Source organism: Sus scrofa, chromosome 14 (genome assembly GCF_054392235.1).
Source record: "Sus scrofa isolate SSC_HxYL_T2T_F1_AM1 chromosome 14, Sscrofa_HxYL_maternal_Yorkshire_Landrace_v2.0, whole genome shotgun sequence".
In the NCBI taxonomy this organism is placed as follows: domain Eukaryota; kingdom Metazoa; phylum Chordata; class Mammalia; order Artiodactyla; family Suidae; genus Sus; species Sus scrofa.
Genome location: NC_139396.1, coordinates 137,959,246 through 137,976,673, shown reverse-complemented (window position 1 = coordinate 137,976,673; position 17,428 = coordinate 137,959,246). Strand labels below are relative to the sequence as shown.

General features: G+C 42.3%; 1 protein-coding gene across 5 annotated transcripts in view; it reads right to left on the bottom strand.

Moving 5' to 3' along the window:
• Nucleotides 1–17,428, bottom strand: part of CFAP58 (cilia and flagella associated protein 58) — a 135,004-nt gene that overhangs the window by 115,304 nt on the left and 2,272 nt on the right. Inside the window, exons 1-3 of one of the 5 annotated variants that reach the window (XM_084995353.1) lie at nt 17,080–17,215; nt 16,449–16,620; nt 8,011–8,155 (exon numbers count right to left, since the gene is read on the bottom strand). Coding sequence is in view for 1 of the 5 variants with exons in the window: in XM_005671442.4 (XP_005671499.1) it covers nt 2,635–2,643 (9 nt within the window). In the remaining 4 variants the exon portion in view is untranslated. Of the gene's footprint in view, nt 1–2,634; nt 2,850–8,010; nt 8,156–8,962; nt 9,049–16,448; nt 16,621–17,079; nt 17,216–17,428 lie in introns of those variants that run through there. The other 4 variants (XM_084995352.1, XM_084995351.1, XM_084995354.1 and 1 more) reach the window with 4 other exon arrangements.

Sequence of the window (17,428 nt, the reverse complement as noted above, 5' to 3'; positions counted from 1 at the left end):
CGGATCTGGCGTTGCTGTGGCTGTGGCTGTGGCCGGCAGCTGTAGCTCCAGTTGGACCCCTAGCCTGGGAACCTCCATATGCCATGGAAAAAAAAGAACCTGAACTTCAGTTCTGAAGAACTAAGTCCTGAGACCAGAACTAAAACCTGGAACAAATGGAAGGTGTTAACTACTTTTGAAGCATTCTTCATTCCAGAGAGAGGGTTTTCGCAGTTAGCCTATCTGTGATTAATATATTTATTCAGCAAATATTGATTGAACATCTGTTGCATTGAGTTGGAATGATGGAGTTAGCCTATCAGACCCCCTGACACCAGATGATCTCAAGATTGAAGGAAGGCAGGCCCTGCACACATCCTGACCCTTATGAGCAGCCCTGCTCCTCGACTATAAGACTTACCTCCCACCCCCCAGGTTGGGACACACGGTTTTGAGGGCATTAGCCCACTGTGGCCCCCTTTGCCTGGCAAAGCAGTAAAGTTATCCTTTCCTACCCCACCCACCCCCTCAAAAAAAAAGAAAGAAACTGAAACAATCTCTAATTCCAATAGCAAAGTAAAATTCAAGTTCACCCTGAAGATTCAGGGTAAGTAGTCTAGTTTACTTTCTGCTTTGACAAACCTGCCTTGTCCAACATGGAGAAAGTCTACACATTTCTGGCTTTCAAAACCACTTGTACTGAGGGATAAATCAGGACCTTGGGATTAACATATACACACTACTATATATAAAATAGGTAACCAATAAGGACATAATGTATAACACAGGGAACTATACTCAATTTTTATAAAAATCTATAAGGGAAAAGAATCAGAAAAAATACATATGTATGTATAACTGAATCACTTAGCAGTACACTTGAAACTAACACAACATTGTAAATGAACTATATGTCAATTAAAAAAAAACACTTGTACTATTGATTACACTTCTGAAGATGACATGCAAGCAAAACGGAGTCCACATCTTAAAAACAGATGTACAGTCACAAGCATATCTATATAACATTTTGTGTAACAACATCAACACTAATATTAAACTCAACAGAGGTTTTCTTCCTGACAAAAAAGCAGACTATTGCAAAGGGCACAATATAGCAATTCCACAAAGGAGGAAAAATCCTATTAAGGACTGGTGCTGCTGCTCTGTGCTTTCCCCTTGTTGACGCTAAACATGAACACACACAAACATTTATCATGGCAATGTTCTCGGTTCCATCCCTGTAAATGGTATTAACGTCAACATTTGATCACTAGCTTAATGATTTATTTGCAGGAAAGGTTTTCCCTGTACACCTGGCACTTGGCACAAGAATGGACAAATATTAAAAAAAAAAAGAAAACTTTTAAAGAAACTTTTATGAACAAAAGAAATTTGTTCATATTGTCATTTAAAAATATATCACTATAGGAGTTCCCATTGTGGATCAGTGGGTTCCAAACCCGACTAGTATCCATGAGGATGCACTCAGTGGGTTAGGGATCCCGAGTTGCCATGAGCTGAGGTGTAGGGCCACAGATGCATCTCCCATCCAGCATGGCTGTGGGATAGGCTGGCAGCTATAGCTCCATTTGACCCCTAGCCTGGGAACTTCCATATGCTGCACCTGCAGCCCTAAAAAAAAAAAAGGAACTGCAATAGAGGTGGGTGCATGATGGTGGTGAGAGAAGCTGGGACCAGGACTGGCTTCATGGGCGTGTGAACTATGCAGTTGCACAGGGCCCCTTGTCCCGAGGTGCCCCATCCTTAGTTTAATGCTCTGCTGAAATTCTTAATAAATCTAACAAGAAGCTCTGCATTTTCATCTTTCACTGAGCCGCACAAACTACGAAGCTGATCCTGGTTAGGACTGACTATGTGATGGGTGAGTGGGGGAAGGGCTCTGAGGGAGCAATGAAGGATTTGGGTTAGGGTCATAGTGGATCAGGACTGTGGCTGGAAGATGACAACAGGGACCTTGCAAGGGCTCAGGACAGCCCATGGGTCATTAAAGGGTTGCAGAAATTAACCCCTCATCAGTGAGGCTGAAGATGGGCTGTGCTACAAAATGAGGGAGTAAATGGAGGGTTTAAAGATATCAAAATAATGGTCAGTGACAACACAGGGCAGTGGTGACCGGTTGAAGAGCTTAATGAAGATGTGTCACAGCAGGTGGTCAGATGATAGGGAATTGTGGTGTGACAGGTGGACAAGGGTCGGTAAACAGGGGTGACATTGCATATTTATGAAGCCTTCTTCCAGGTCCTCCCAGTCAGCAAGACATCAGTGTTTCTGTGTTTATCTCTCCTGTAGATAACGGCTCAAAACCTAGGGGTGGGGCCTTTCTTGTGTGAGTCTGGGAACTTACTGATTTCCTACTGTGCTTAGCAGAGCACCAGTTAAATAGGGTGGGGTGGGGGTGTCCACCCAATGGAAGGAGAGGCAAAAGATAATGGGGCCGGAGCCTAAGGGCACGGGGGCCGGGGGCCGGGGGTGCGGGGGGTGAAGCTGCAGGTTGAGATAGGGTGTTGACTGGGGGAATACTGGAAATCAGTGAATGTGACAGAAGGTAAGTCTACAGTAGAAGAGATACGACGGGACTGGGAGGGGTTGAGTGAGCAAGGGAGGACAGAGAGAGGGGCACCGACTTCTGACCTCGGCCATCCTGACGGGCTCTGCGGGTGGCCTCAGAGGCTGCGGTGGAGGTCTCGGAAACTGGGCGGGAGTCTGAGGAATGGGCTATGCACCGCCCCCAGCATCTAAAACAGCGCCAAGTTACTTGTTTCCCCCCAAAAGGGGGCGAAACCCTGCGCGCGGCGCGTCCTCCGGTCTCCTGGCAACCGCCACGCCCTGTGCCGGCGCCGGAGGACGTTCGAAAGAGGTGGAGCCTCCGAGGCCTGCTCCAGGGCGGTGTTTCCCAGAGTCGTATGCAAATATTCTGAATGGGGCGGAAGCACGAAGATGAAGGGCGGTGCCTCTTGGGGACTGGGAAGAGTCCCAAGCTGTGCGCTGAAGATAGAAACATCTTAGAAAGAAGAGGCGCTGGGCAAGACCTGGGAGCTGTCAGTGGAGAACCGGGGACTAATACGTAGAAGACGGTCTGTAATCAGAGGGCTCTGAATTAGGAAAGACCGTCAGTCACACTCTGCCCTCTGTCATATTGGTGACCTGGTCAGGGGAACAAGAAATAATCTAGAGTCAATTCTAACCCTTATGACTATAGCTACTATACGCAGGACGCGGGGGGGGGGGGGCACTAAGGCAGAGAAAACACAGACCTTGCCCCCAAAGGGTTTAGTCACTAGTGGTGAGGAAGATAGGGAGCAGAGGAAGAGGCAGTCTGGAAAAACGTGTGTGAAGCCATGTCGTGAATATCTGCCTGGTATCTGAGACTCCTTTCTTCTCCCTCTCCTCTCTTTCACTATCTCCCTCCTCTTCCACCCCTTTTAGATTCCAAGTGCAAGGTTGGAGTTCTCTGAAACGTGCAAGATTCCTCTCTTTTTTTTTTCCCCCTTTATCCATCCCCATCCCTACTCCCACCTCATCCTCAGCCTCCATAGGAAGTCATGCTACAGTGCTTGGATATATATTTTCGAAAAATGTATAGTATTTTCATTAGTGCATTTTTTTAATTGTAATAATGGTATTGGACTTTAGGGATCATCTTATTTTCTACTGTTTTCACTCACCATTCTTTTTAAGGCTTTATCCCTGTTGCACTTGGTGGTGCAATCCCCAGTTCATTGCTTCTGGTAGCTACATAGCATTCCATATTGGACATCCACACATTTTACTTCCATCTCTCAAGCGCTGAATACCAGCGCTGCCTCCACCTGTCCAATACCACAAACAGTTCAGCAGTGGTCTTCCTTGTCCATGGTACTTTGTGGACTCTTCTGAAATATATAGCCTAAGCATGAGACTATTGAAACCATAAGGGAGGCACAGGGACATCAAATTCAGCTGTGCAACTTGTTCTACACAAAGACATTCAGCCAGGGGGCCAGTGGAAGCTGAAAAACAGCTTCCCTACCCTCTTGCCTATGTCATGTGCCCTGCTAGCAGAAGATACATCCTTTCCTTCCCACAAAACTCTGTTCCTTAGTCAAGCCATGAACCTACAGGCTGTGAGACTATCCAGAGGGTACCCAAATTTATCTGCCCAGCAGTGGACAATATTTTCCAGTGGCACAAAGGTGCCTTGTAGCCTGGTGAAAGCCCTAGCTACTTGATTTCACCAAGTACTGCTAGATAGCACACCCAAACTGCTGCCCTTCACCATATTCCAGTGTGTAGTATAAGGATTTCTGTTCCCCACTCCTATCCTAACCAGGATGCAGTAGTTTATTTACTCATAAATACTCATATAGTCCTTACTACGTGCCAGATACTATTCTCAGTGCCTTATAAATACTGACTCATCTAATTAGACAACTTTCTAATTTCTGTCGCTACCATAGGAGTCATGTCAACACATTTTTGTTTTAATTTGCATTTCTCTAAGAGTGAATGAGCATTCATAAGCCACTTGGGGTCCCCTTCTGTGAATTATCTGTTTACAGCCTGTGTCTATTTTCTATTGCTCTTTTTCTTTTTGATTTGCAAGAGATCTTTGTAAAATCTTGACAGTAATCTGCTTGCAAAGACTGGGCACACTGCTTGTGATATCTTTAGTAGAACAATAATCTTTAATTGTGTAGCCCTTCATCTTTTTATGCTGTTTTAGTATAATTTAAGAAGTCCTTCTCAACCTCAAGGTCATAAAGGTATTCATTTTCTTCTATTAGCTTAATAATTTTACTTTTTCACAATTAGTTCTTTAGCCCATCTGGAGTTAACCTTCATATATGGCATGAGATAAGGACCCAGTTTTATTTTTCTCAATGGAGTGAGCCCATTTTTCAGTATCTTGGTTCCCAAAGAGAGATGGGTCTGTTCTGAGCTCTCTGGTTTATTCCTGTGCCAGTACCACAAAGTTTTATTACTACGGTTTTGTAGCCAGTCAGCATGGTTAAAGGGCAGAACCCCCATCCCTGCTCTGTCAAAACTGCATTAGCTATTCATGAACCCTTATCACCCCTATATAATTTTGGTGATGTTTTTCAAGTTCCTCATGAGAAATATTAATTGGAACATCACTGAATTTATGAATTAACTTGGGGAAAATTAGCATTTGTACAATGATATCTCATTCACGAAAAGAGACTCTATAATCTGGTGAACAAACAGAACAAAACATGACTGGGGCATAATGTGCAAGGAACTGGTAAGAAAGGGGGCAAATGAGGCAGGTTGAACAAAACTGTAAGCCAAGCTACTAGAAATGAGATGGAAATGGAGCCGGCAACATGACTCAGGCTGCTTTATGTGTTTATAAAAAATCGGATTACACACTGGGACCAGCTTGTGGGAACATCATAATCCAGAGAGACTTCATAACACTCCTCAAGGTACATAACCATAAAGAAAGACCTAGACTTAGCTGGCCCTGGCCACCCTTATCTTGTACTGGCATCAATTGTGGGGCTATGTGTCTTTCCATTTCCTAGGAATCTCCTAAGGGACCACTTCAAAGCAGATGGGCTGCCAAAGTGACAGCAATTCAGTCTGGAAAACACTTTGTTTAAGCACCTGCCACATAGCAGGCACAAGGCTGGCCACAGAAACCTCAAGTCAGCCTGAGTCGTGTTGCCGGCTCCATTTCCATCTCATTTCTAGTAGCTTGGCTTACAGTTTTGTTCAATCTGACTCATCTGCCCCCTTTCTCACCAGTTCCTTAAATATTATGCCTCAGTCATATTTTGTTCTGTTTGTCCACCAGATATAGAGTCTCTATTCATGGATGAGATATCATTATACAGAATCTTAGAAGTGACTAAGGCAGTCACTGCCCTTTGCATTCACAATCTGGCTTTGGGGGAAAGAGAGAAAGGAAAGTCCACAAATAATTCAAACACGATGCAATGGTATCATTTACAACAGGCCATGTTGACAGCAAGTGATGTAGGTGCTCAGGGAATCTAGACACTGATACCTGAAAGCATTACTTATGATGTGTGGACAGAAAGATGGAACATGGGAAATCAAGGAACCACTGGAGGTGGAAAAGAACGTGTTCACTTCACAGGGAAGAGATGCAGGTAGACATCAACGAGGCTGGATGAGTGAAGAGAGGATGGGTGGCTGGACCAATTCATTTATGCTGATGAACGAAAATGCTCCATTTCCAATTTTCCAGATTCTGGAAGAAGACTTTACTCACCACCCTGCTCCCCTGTGTTGTTGTAATAAAAAAGGAGCACTAGGTGGCATCATACTATCAAAAGTCCTCATCTTTCAAAGCCTCTGGGAGAAAAACACTCTCCAGATTGGGTCAGCCCCTAATTCAGAGATAGAGTACTTCTATCAATCTCATTTCTCAGTCCCAGTCCACCCATTTAATGTATTTGCCAAGCACCTACTAGATGTCCAGCCCTATCCTGCGCACTGTGGAGACTATAAAGGAGTGAAAGGCTCTCTTCCCTAAAGGAGCAAAACGTCCAGCTCCACACACACAAAAAGTTTTAAAAGGCCAAGGCAGGATACAGAGAGCACTGAAATAAGGATGTGAGGACATAAGGTTCTGTGTAACCTGGCCTCACTGACCTTCTGGTGCCTTCCCCCACCACTCACCCTGGCCACAAAAGTTTCTTTCAATTCCTTCTAAGTGTCCCGTTCCTCCCCACTGCTTGTTGTGTATCTTGCTTGACAAAGACCGGGATCCTGCCCCAAGACTCTACTATTGTTACTTGACTGCTCCTCCTAGGTCTCCACATCCTCTCCCTCCCTTGATTAGCAACTGTTTGAACCTGGCCTTTGGACTCCAGGAGAGTAGGGTCGTGAAGGCTGAATGAGGTCTATTTCCTACAGACAAGAAATGGGGGAGAAAGGCTTGTGCCCAGGAGCCCTACAGGGTCCTGCTCAGTTTCAAAACCCACTCCTCTAATCAGAGAGGTCCTAGAAGCAATGTGGGGGGAGTCTACACAGCCCACAATTCTCTTCCCTGAGACTGGTAACTCCCACCCAGAAATAATGGTTCCTCTCTGAGGTCAAAAGTTCTAGATGTCTCTACCTGCCTCCTTCAGGCCACAGCTGAAAGAGTCAGGAATGGAGACTTGGCCCATATGATGCATTATTTTTTTTTTCTGGATATTTATAATTGGGACCAAGAATTGCAAGCCACTCATTGTGGGGCTTGGAAATGAGTATTGAACGCCCAGGAAGAGGCAGAGAATGGTAGGCTGTGTAGAGGCAAGAATAAAGCAAATGAAGTAGAAGGAGAATCCACAGGCTCAAGCTGAGGAGGCTTGGGGGAGGGGCTCCCTTGGTTGTTTTTGCCTCTTCAGATCCTGGTTATAGTCCCTGAGGGGGCCCAGCAACACCTGCTCTCTTCAGTTCTGCATCCTCCTAACAAATTCACCTTATTTGTTTAAGCAGCAAGTTTCTACTATTTATTACACCCACCCCCACCAAAAAAAAAAAAAAAGACAAAATAAGACCAACACAGGTCCTGTTTGTGCAGGCCTTGTGATATTGCTGGATTTAGTATCCATGAAATATAAACACTGCATTTGGGGCCCCAAACAACATGGTAAAAACTGCTCCAGTCATCATACCTAACTCTTCTCCTCCAGGCTATTGGGAAGATTAAAAGCCCATGTGTAGCAGAAAATTGTTATCATTTATCAGCCAAGCCCATGCTCCCCTTAGATGACAGAGCAGAGTCTCAGCTGGCTAGTGCTCTCCAAAATTGTTTGGACCATATTTTATTCTTTTAATCTGCTCCTTTTCCAGCCTGCTACAGACCTAACTTAACAGAACATTTGACATCGATTCCCAAAGGGTCTCCATACAAACTCTCCTCTTGATACCACAGGAGGCAGATTTATTAGGAAGATTGAAAGGTCAGGCACGAGGTGGAAGCAGTGGGTGATCTGCCACTGCAGGCAATCATTTTTATTAGGAGACAGTGTCACAACCCAGTCATCTTACCTGCTTTGAATGTTATTGGCTTAACAGCAACTATACTTCTCTAGGTCAGATTCCTTTTCGGTATGACAGGCTAGGCTCGTTTATTCCATAGGTGCTTCTTGCCCAAGAAGCCGGCCAAGGTTGTAGTTTGATTTCCAACCTTGAACTAGTAAAGAATTATACAAACCAACAAGTTAACCAGTTTGGTTTAAAAGATTTGTGGACTTAAAGCTCCACACAACCAGTTCCCACTACAAATAAATAAATTGACTAAATAAATGAATGAATAAGTAAATAAGTGAATGAACAGAATTTGTAAAAATTAAAGCACCTTAAGAGGGAATTGTAGGCCAAAAAAAAAAAAAAAGAAAGAAAGAAAGAAAAAATAAATCATAGCACAAATCCCTTTGAAGATGGGCCAGTGCTCTTATTTCTACTATCCCCTGAGAACACCATTACTTTCAAATACCTCTAGCCTTTACATATGCCAGTGTCTTATCTGGAATATTCTATGTATCCTTCTTTGTCCAGTGAGCTCTTTCAAGACTCCATTCAGTGTCACCTCCTCCAGGAAGTCTTCCACTATTAGGCACATCTCCTTTGTCTTAATAGAAAACTTGAGTGGCCTTCTGTCAATACACTGTATTGTAATCATGTGTTTATTTCTATGTTTCCCCCACCAGATGAAGGACCAGTCTTTTCTTTAATATAGCTATGGTACTGACCCATAAGAGACATTCAAAACAGAAATTTTAGCAAAGGAAGAAAGGATGGAAGGGAGGGAGAAAGGAAGGAAGGAAGGATTGGGGGGAGGAAGGAAGAGAAGGGAAATACAGTTAGTTTATGCACTGACTTGTTAAAAGCTACTGGAGCACAAATATTTAAGATTCTAAGGTAGTTTTAAGAAGTCATCTCCAAGTATACACCAGGTCCCCAAGCAGAAGTATTAAATATTACTATAAAATCCATGTACCTCATTTCTCTTCCCATCTTTGATGTACATGCCAGAGAACTAAGTCTTTTTTTTAACTCCAAGGGCCGGATGCACAGTAGAGACTCAATAAAAAGCTGCAAATTGCTTCTCATTGCAGCAAAGATAAGCATCTATAAAGTGAAATGCTTTGCCATCTTAAAGGAATAAACTCTTTTCTGCCTTGTAGATAAGTTGCTTTCTTTCCAATATCTGCTGCCAGATCTACTGAGTAGTTTCAGTAACAAAAAATGCCCTCTGAGCATCTACTGTGAACAGGTGTTCCCTGAAGCAATGCAAAGGAAGCAAAAAGCTTTGCCACCTCCCCCTCCAGCCTCCCCAAAGGCTCTTGAAACCCAGTTTAAGCTAAACCAGACAATTCAAATCTCAAGGATGCTAGAGATCAGTCTTAAATACCGTTGTATTTTAGAATCTAGCACTATTATCTGAAAATTTTTTCCGTAAAGGACCAGATTAAAAAATATTTTGGGCTTCACAGCCTATGTACGTGGTCTCTGTGCAGCTACTTGACTCCGCCATAAGCACAAAAGCAGCCACAGACAGTACGTAAATGAACAGGCATGGTTGTGATCCAGGAAAACCTTATTTGCAGAAACAGGTGGTGCTCTGCAGTAGGCTGCCAGCCATGATTTGCCACCTTCTGATTTAGCACTATGCCTGGTATACAGTAAGTGCTCAAATATTTACTGAATGAATGAATGAATGAGGGAATGAAGATTTTGCTAAGGTTACAGCATAGTGATTTGTCTTAAAGCCCCAGTGTACCCAATAGACATTAACTATAGGGAGAGCGATGAATACCTCCTGACCAGAAATAAACTTGATAGAAATGATCTGACAGCCTTTCCTACTCCAAATGGTGTGTGAGGATGAAAATTTAACTTGTACAAACCCCTAACAGCTTTCATAACAGAGATGTGAATTAGAAGAGTCTCCAGAAGTATTTTTTTCAAACTGTGGATCATGACTCATGAGGAAGTGGTGGCCCATATTTAAAAAAAAAAAAAGAATAAGAGATACAAGGAGAAAAAGAAGAGGGGACACACCCAGAGTCTATCACAAGTAGTAAGAATAAAAATTATTTCTAAGGCAATTGTCTTTTTTTTTTTCTTTTTTTACACTTTTATTTTATTTTATTTTTTTTTGTTTTTTGTAGGGCCTCACTGGAGGCATATGGAGGTTCCCAGGCGAGGGGTCGAATCAGAGCTGCAGCTGCTGGCCTACACCATAGCCACAGCAACTCGGGATCCATGCTGTGTCTGCTACCTACACCACAGCTCACAGCAACTTCAGATCCTTAACCCAATGATCAAGGCCAGGGATCAAACCCTCACCCTCATGGTTCCTAGTCAGATTCGTTTCTTCTGCGCCATGACGGGTGCTGCACCGGGTGCTGCACCATGACAGGAACTCCAGTTGTCTTTCTTTTTTTTTTTTTTTTTTTTTTTTTTTTGGTCTTTTTGCTATTTCTTGGTCTTGGGCCGCTCCCGCGGCATATGGAGATTCCCAGGCCAGGGGTCAAATCGGAGCTGTAGCCACTGGCCTATGCCAGAGCCACAGCAATGCGGGATCCGAGCCGCGTCTGCAACCTACACCACAGCTCACGGCAACGCTGGATCCTTAACCCACTGAGCAAGGGCAGGGATTGAACCCGCAACCTCATGGTTCATAGTCGGATTCGTTAACCACTGCGCCACAACGGGAACTCCCAGTTGTCTTTCAATTGTAACATAATTTCATGTGAAAGTGGAGTAGGTTCTGAGATACAATGTATTTTCTCTCTGTATTTCTTTTTGGTTGCACCAACAGCAGGCAGAAGTTCCTGGGCCAGGGATCAAACCCTCGCCACAGCAGTGACCCAAGCCACAGTAGTGACGATGTCAGATCCTTAACCCACAGCACCACCAGGGAACTCCCTAAAATGTATTTTTTTTAAGTTTGAAAAATATTCTATTAAAATCTTATTCTTAGGGAAATTCAGTGTACTCGTACATGTGAAGTGGATCTACTTTGAACAAAAAGATATAGTATAGTATTTACAGGCAAGATTCTGGAAGCAAAATTCCAGGTTCAGGAGCTCCCTGGTGGCTTATCAGGTTAAGGATCTGGTGTTGTCACTGCTGTGGCACAGGTTTGATCTCTGGCCAGGGATCTTCCACATGCTGGGGGTGTGGCCAAAAGAAAAAAATGTTCCTGATTCAAATCCCAGTTTACTGGCTGTGTGATCCCGGCCGGTTACTTATTTAGCCTCTTTGGACCTCAGTTTCTTCATCTGTCAAATGGGAATGTCAATGATGCCCACTATATGGGGTTATTATGAGAATTAAATGAGGTGTCATATAAAGTGCATAGAGCAATATCTATCACATAAGTTTTATCTATTATGTTGTCAGTAGTCAACAAAGTGACCTTGAGTATGTGTCCTAACATCTCTGTGCTTCATTTTTGTTGATAAATAAACTCTAAAATCCCTGCTGGCACTAGCATTCCAAGAAAGGATGAGAGGTAGTTTCCTAGCACAGATCTTGAGGAAAGAAATAGCCAACTGCAAATCATCCATCCTGTACAACAGACACCTTTGAGTTTTCAGCAAAGCAGCCTGTTCCAAAGAAGTACCAAGTAAGCCTATTTATTATCTTTCAAAATTTCATGATTTCAGGATGGTGAGAGATTGACTACATCAAGGAAAATGCTTTTATTCCATCAGACCCATCATGACTAGCACTGGCTTCCTGTATCTTACCATTGTCATGTATTTTATTCCATATACTAGAATAACCACAGCTGGAGGTGAACAGGAAATTTGTCCCCATGTTTGTTTGTTTGTTTGTTTAATTTCCAACATTCCTGACTGTGAAGTACAGTGTGAGGTGCCCTGCAGTTGGTCCAATATGGGTCACAAGTCACCTTCCACTATGGAATTTGAAGTCATGTCTAGCACCAAAGATCATGAAAAAAATTCCATATACTTACACATACACACACACACACACACACACACACACACACACACACCAAGCCAGCAGAAAAATGGGTGGAGTTATTACTGATTATTCACAAAAAAAGAAATTAAAATTGTCAGTAATCATGTTCTGTTCAACCTCATTCATAAAGAAATGTACAATAAGACATTGAGGTATCTTTTTTTATCTATAAAAGAAGCAAATTAAAGTTAAGAAATAGCCAATGCTCTCAACATCACTGATTATTAGAGAAATGCAAATCAAAACTACCACGAGATACCACCTCACACCAGTCAGAATGGCCATCATTAATAAGTCCACAAATAACAAATGCTGGAGAGGGTGTGGAGAAAAGGGAACCCTCCTGCACTGTTGGTGGGAATGTAAGCTGGTACAACCACTATGGAGATCAGTATGGAGATACCATAGAAATCTATACATAGAACCACCATATGACCCAGCAATCGCACTCTTGGGCATACATCTAGACAAAACTTTCCTTAAAAAGACACTTGTATCTGCATGTTCATTGCAGCTCTATTCACAATAGCCAAGACATGGAAACAACCTAGATGTCCATCAACAGACGATTGGATTAGGAAGATGTGGTATACATACACAATGGACTACTACTCGGCCATAAAAAAGAATGACATAATGCCATTTGCAGCAACATGGATGGAACTAGAGACTCTCATACTGAGTGAATTAAGTCAGAAAGAGAAAGACAAATCCCATGTGATATCACATATCTGGAATCTAATTTATGGAACAAATGAACCTTTCCACAGAAAAGAAAATCATGGACTTGGAGAATAGACTTGTGGATGCCAAGGCAGAGGGAGAGAGAGTGGGGTGGTTGGGGAGCTTGGAGTTAATAGATACAAACTATTGTTTTTGGAATGGATGAGCAATAAGATCCTGCTGTGTAGCACTGGGAACTATATCTAGTCACTTATTATGGAGCATGATAATGTGCAAAAAGAAAAGAAAAAAAAAGAAATAGCCAATGCTGCAAAGGATAGTGCTTGGGAAAACAAGTATTCTCATACTCTATGATAGTCCAAATTGGTGAAACTTCTTTGGAAGACAATTTTGCAGTAATTAGCAAAATAATAAATGTGCATAACTTTTGCCCAGTTCCCAAACTATGAAGACACTGAACCAAAGCAGCCTATATACAGACTTCTCCTTAGAGAAAAATAAAACCCTATTTTTTAAAATCTCTTGTAGTCTTAGATGCACATAAAATTATAATTCCTTGCACCCTAATACATTCCTAATTGACAAATCTAAAAAGGGGGGGGTGAAGGAGGACATTCTTATCTCACACTAACCTTAACATAAAGGTTTTTAGTACTTCCAATCTAGCATTATATTAGCTTTGGGACTGAACTTTACTCTGCTTCTATCATAGTACACAATGTTTATCTATATTAGGATGCTGGATTTTTTTTTTTTTTTTTTTTTTTTGGTCTCTTTAGGGCCATGCCTGTGGCATATGGAGGTTCCCAGGCTAGGGGTCTAATTGGAGCTGTAGCTGCTGGCCTACGCCAGAGCCACAGCAGCTTGGGATCTGAGCCGAGTCTGCGACCTACATCACAGCTCATGGCAACACCAGATCCTTAACCCACTGAGCAGGGCCAGGGATCAAACCCACAACCTCATGGTCCCTAGTCGGATTTGTTAACCACTGAGCCACAACAGAAACTCCTGGATTTTTTTCTAATGGCCCTTCAGCATCTATTTGTGATGATCTTTCATATTTTTTTTTTCTTTTTGGTCTATTTGTGGTGCAAGATCCTTCTTGATGTGCTGCTGGGATCCTGAATGTTTTATTCAGCATCTCTAAAGCAGTATTCATAAATGAGATTAGTATGTTACTTTTCTTTATTTTCCCCTTTCTAATGAGTTATTTTTATTGGATTTTTTTACTAATATATTGTTACTGACTAAAAAAAAAAAAAAAAGAATTCCAACCGGTGAGGTTTTTTAATGTAAATGACAACTTTTTATTTCCACATATTGTATTTGTACTTTTTCAAATGTTCCTGTCTTTCATAGTTCTATGTTCTATCATTCTGTCTCTGCAATTATATTATTATATTATCTCAAGTTCTTAAGGGGCTAATTCTCCTGATGTGGTTCATTTCCTAGTTGGGTTTATAATTCCTACTGGGAATTGTTTTCTGTCAGAGATCAGAATAAACAACTATGTTTGGCATTTGCTCTGACAGGACCAAGGGCAGTCATCACTTTGCAACCAGGTTTTATTTATTTATTTTTGCATTTTTTTAATTAATGTATAGTTGATTTACAATGTTGTGCCAATTTATGCTGCACTGCAAAGTGATTTGGTCATACATATATAAACATTCTTCATATATGTGTGTGTGTGTGTGTGTATACACATATATATATAATTAATTTTCCATCATGGTCAGGAGATTGGATATAGTTCTCTGTGTTATACAGTTGGAACTTATTGTATATCCATTCTAAATGTAATAGTTTGCATTTATTAACCCCAAACTCCCTGTATGTCCTACTCCCTCCTCCCTCTCCCTTAGAACCAGCTTATATTTTTTTACTGTTATATTTTGCCTTTTTTTAAAAAAAATTATTATAGTTGATTTACAATGTTCTGTCAATTTCTGCTGTACAGAAAAGTGGCCCAGTTATACATATACACACATATATATTATATACATGTGTATGTTTGTACATACACAAACATTCTCCTTCTCACATTATCCTCCATCACGTTCCATCAAGCTTCTATATTCTTTCTTGACTTTAGGATTTCCTCGCCTAAATTGGGACATCATACCTAAGCATGGCAGAGGGAGGCAGGTTAGTGCTTTCAATTTCTATAGCAGACATTTTTTTTAATTCATCCAGAGCCCCCCGACAAACTACTGTGGCCTGGATGTGTAGGAGATTTTTTCCTCTATCATCTAATTACTAAGAGCCTTTCCAAGGTATCAGCCTTAGGCAGGGCTCTCAGTGGAGATCTTAGCCTTCATGCTAATAGTCATGTGGAATAGCCCTATTTGCCTTTGAGTTCCTTCTTCTTGACTCAGATCCCCCTTTCTTTCAGTCGTTGATTTTTTTCCCAGTATTTCTGTGTTTGAAGCAGAGGTTCCCTGATTTCTTGGCCCCTCATGTTCCCAGAAGTTGAATCTCTGTACTTTCTTGTCTTTTAAAAACACTTTCTACATGAAAAGATGTTCAACATCACTCATCATTAGAGAAATGCAAATCAAAACCCCTAGGAGGTACCACCTTACACCAGCCAGAATGGCCATCATCCACAAGTCTACAAACAATAAGTGCTGGACAGGGTGTGGAGAAAAAAGGAACCCTATTACACTGTTGGTGGGATTGTAAATTGGTGCAACCACTGTGGAAAACAGTATGGAGATTCCTCAGAAAACTAAAAATAGAACTACCATTTGATCCAGCAATCCCACTCCTGGGCATCTATCCAGAGAAAACCATGACTCGAAAAGACACATGTACTCCAATGTTCACTGCAGCACTATTTGCAATAGCCAAGACAGGGAAACAACCTAAATGCCCATAGATAGAGGAGTGGATAAAAAAGATGTGGTATATATACACAATGGAATATTACTCAGCCATTAAAAGGAACAAAATACTGGCATTTTTAGCAACATGGATGGACCTAGAAACTATCATGCTAGGTGAAGTCAGCCATACAATGAGACACCAACATCGAATGCTATCACATGTGGAATCTGAAAAAAGGACAGACTGAACTTCTTTGCAGAACAGATACTGACTCACAGACTTTGAAAAACTTATGGTTTCCAAATGAGACAGGTTGGGGGGTGGGGGGATGCACTGGGGGTTCGGGATAGAAATGCCATAAAATTAGGTTGTGATGATCATTGTGCAACTATAAATGTAATAAATTCATTGAGTAATATAGAAATAAATAATAAATAAATAAATAAAAACCCTTTCTAGAATAAGCACAAGGTGCTACGAGAACTATATTTTGGGGTGAGGGGGTTGTCTAACGCCAGGTATGGGAGTTAGTGGAAGGCTTCCTATGGGAGAATTCACCTATTTGTGGACCTTAAGACCAAGCACTCATTAGCCTGGCAAAAAAAAAAAAAAAAAATGTGTGTGGATTTGGGGTGACAGGTTGGAGGAAGAGGTGGGGTGAAGGTTGCAGGCAGAAGATAGCGCCCACGTGAACCTCCAAAGGGGAAAAAACAAACTCATTATCACATTCTGAGAAGCATACGTTCCAAGAACTGCAAGGAGTTTGGTGTGGAAAAATGGAATGAGATATGTAGTTGGTGAGATAAGTAGAGGCCAGTTCATGAATGGCCCAGGTGCCTGGTTAGGACCCTGGACTTTGCAGAGAATAGAGGGGAGATGAAAGTGACCGTCAGGTCACAGAGAATGAAATAATCAGGTTTAAACAAAAAACAAATGTAATAAATGTTGCTTATATAGATAAGTATACATACCTAGTTAGAAAGTGCTAAAACAACTTTGCACACAGGATGAGGATCCCAGAGGGCATTCAAGCACTAACTTTGGTGTTCCACCACGAAGAACCCTAAATCCTTACTGCAGGGTTAGGCAGTGTAGTGGTGCTCGCTCCAGTAGTCCCCACCTCTCAGGAATTTACCCCACCTGCTTTGGTGGAAAACAGACATTTTACAAATACAGACATTTTAGAAAAACACAGGCCTTTCAAGAATGTCTTCCGGAGTTCCCGTCGTGGCGCAGTGGTTAACGAATCCGACTAGGAACCATGAGGTTTCGGGTTCGAGCCCTGCCCTTGCTCAGTGGGTTAAGGATCCAGCGTTGCCGTGAGCTGTGGTGTGGGTCGCAGACGCAGCTCGGATGCAGCATTGCTGTGGCTCTGGTGTAGGCTGGCAGCTACAGCTCAGATTAGACCCCTAGCCTGGGAACCCAAGCGGGAGCGGCCCAAGAAATGGCAAAAAGAAAAGAAAAAAAAAAAAAAGAACGAATGTTTTCCCCCATCACCCTTTTCCTCGTCCCTCCCCACCAGCCCCTAAAACTCTGCCATAATTGTCCCTGGTGTAAGGAAAGAGCTGTGAGCAGCCGCAAAAGCCAGAAAACTAGACTAACCTGGGCCACTGGCCAGGGGGTCTATTTTTAGAACTTGTTCTCATTGCCTGTTTATCTTTCAGACTCAGCCTAATGTCTTCCAGGCGAATGTTAAAGCTATTTGGCTGGCTTGCAGAGGAGAGGAAGAAGGTGATCTAACACTTAAGAGCAGTGGCAATAGGGATAACCATTCCGACAGTGTGTTCTCATAACGTCCTCCCAGTGTACCCTTCTTGGCCTTCGATTCCTGTAAAGCCACTTACACAGGATTTATTCAAGCCCTTCCCAGCCACTTCTACTGGCTGTGGAATTTGGGCAGGTCACAAAGAGAAGATAATAGGTTATGGATTTCATAATCCATCAAGTATGA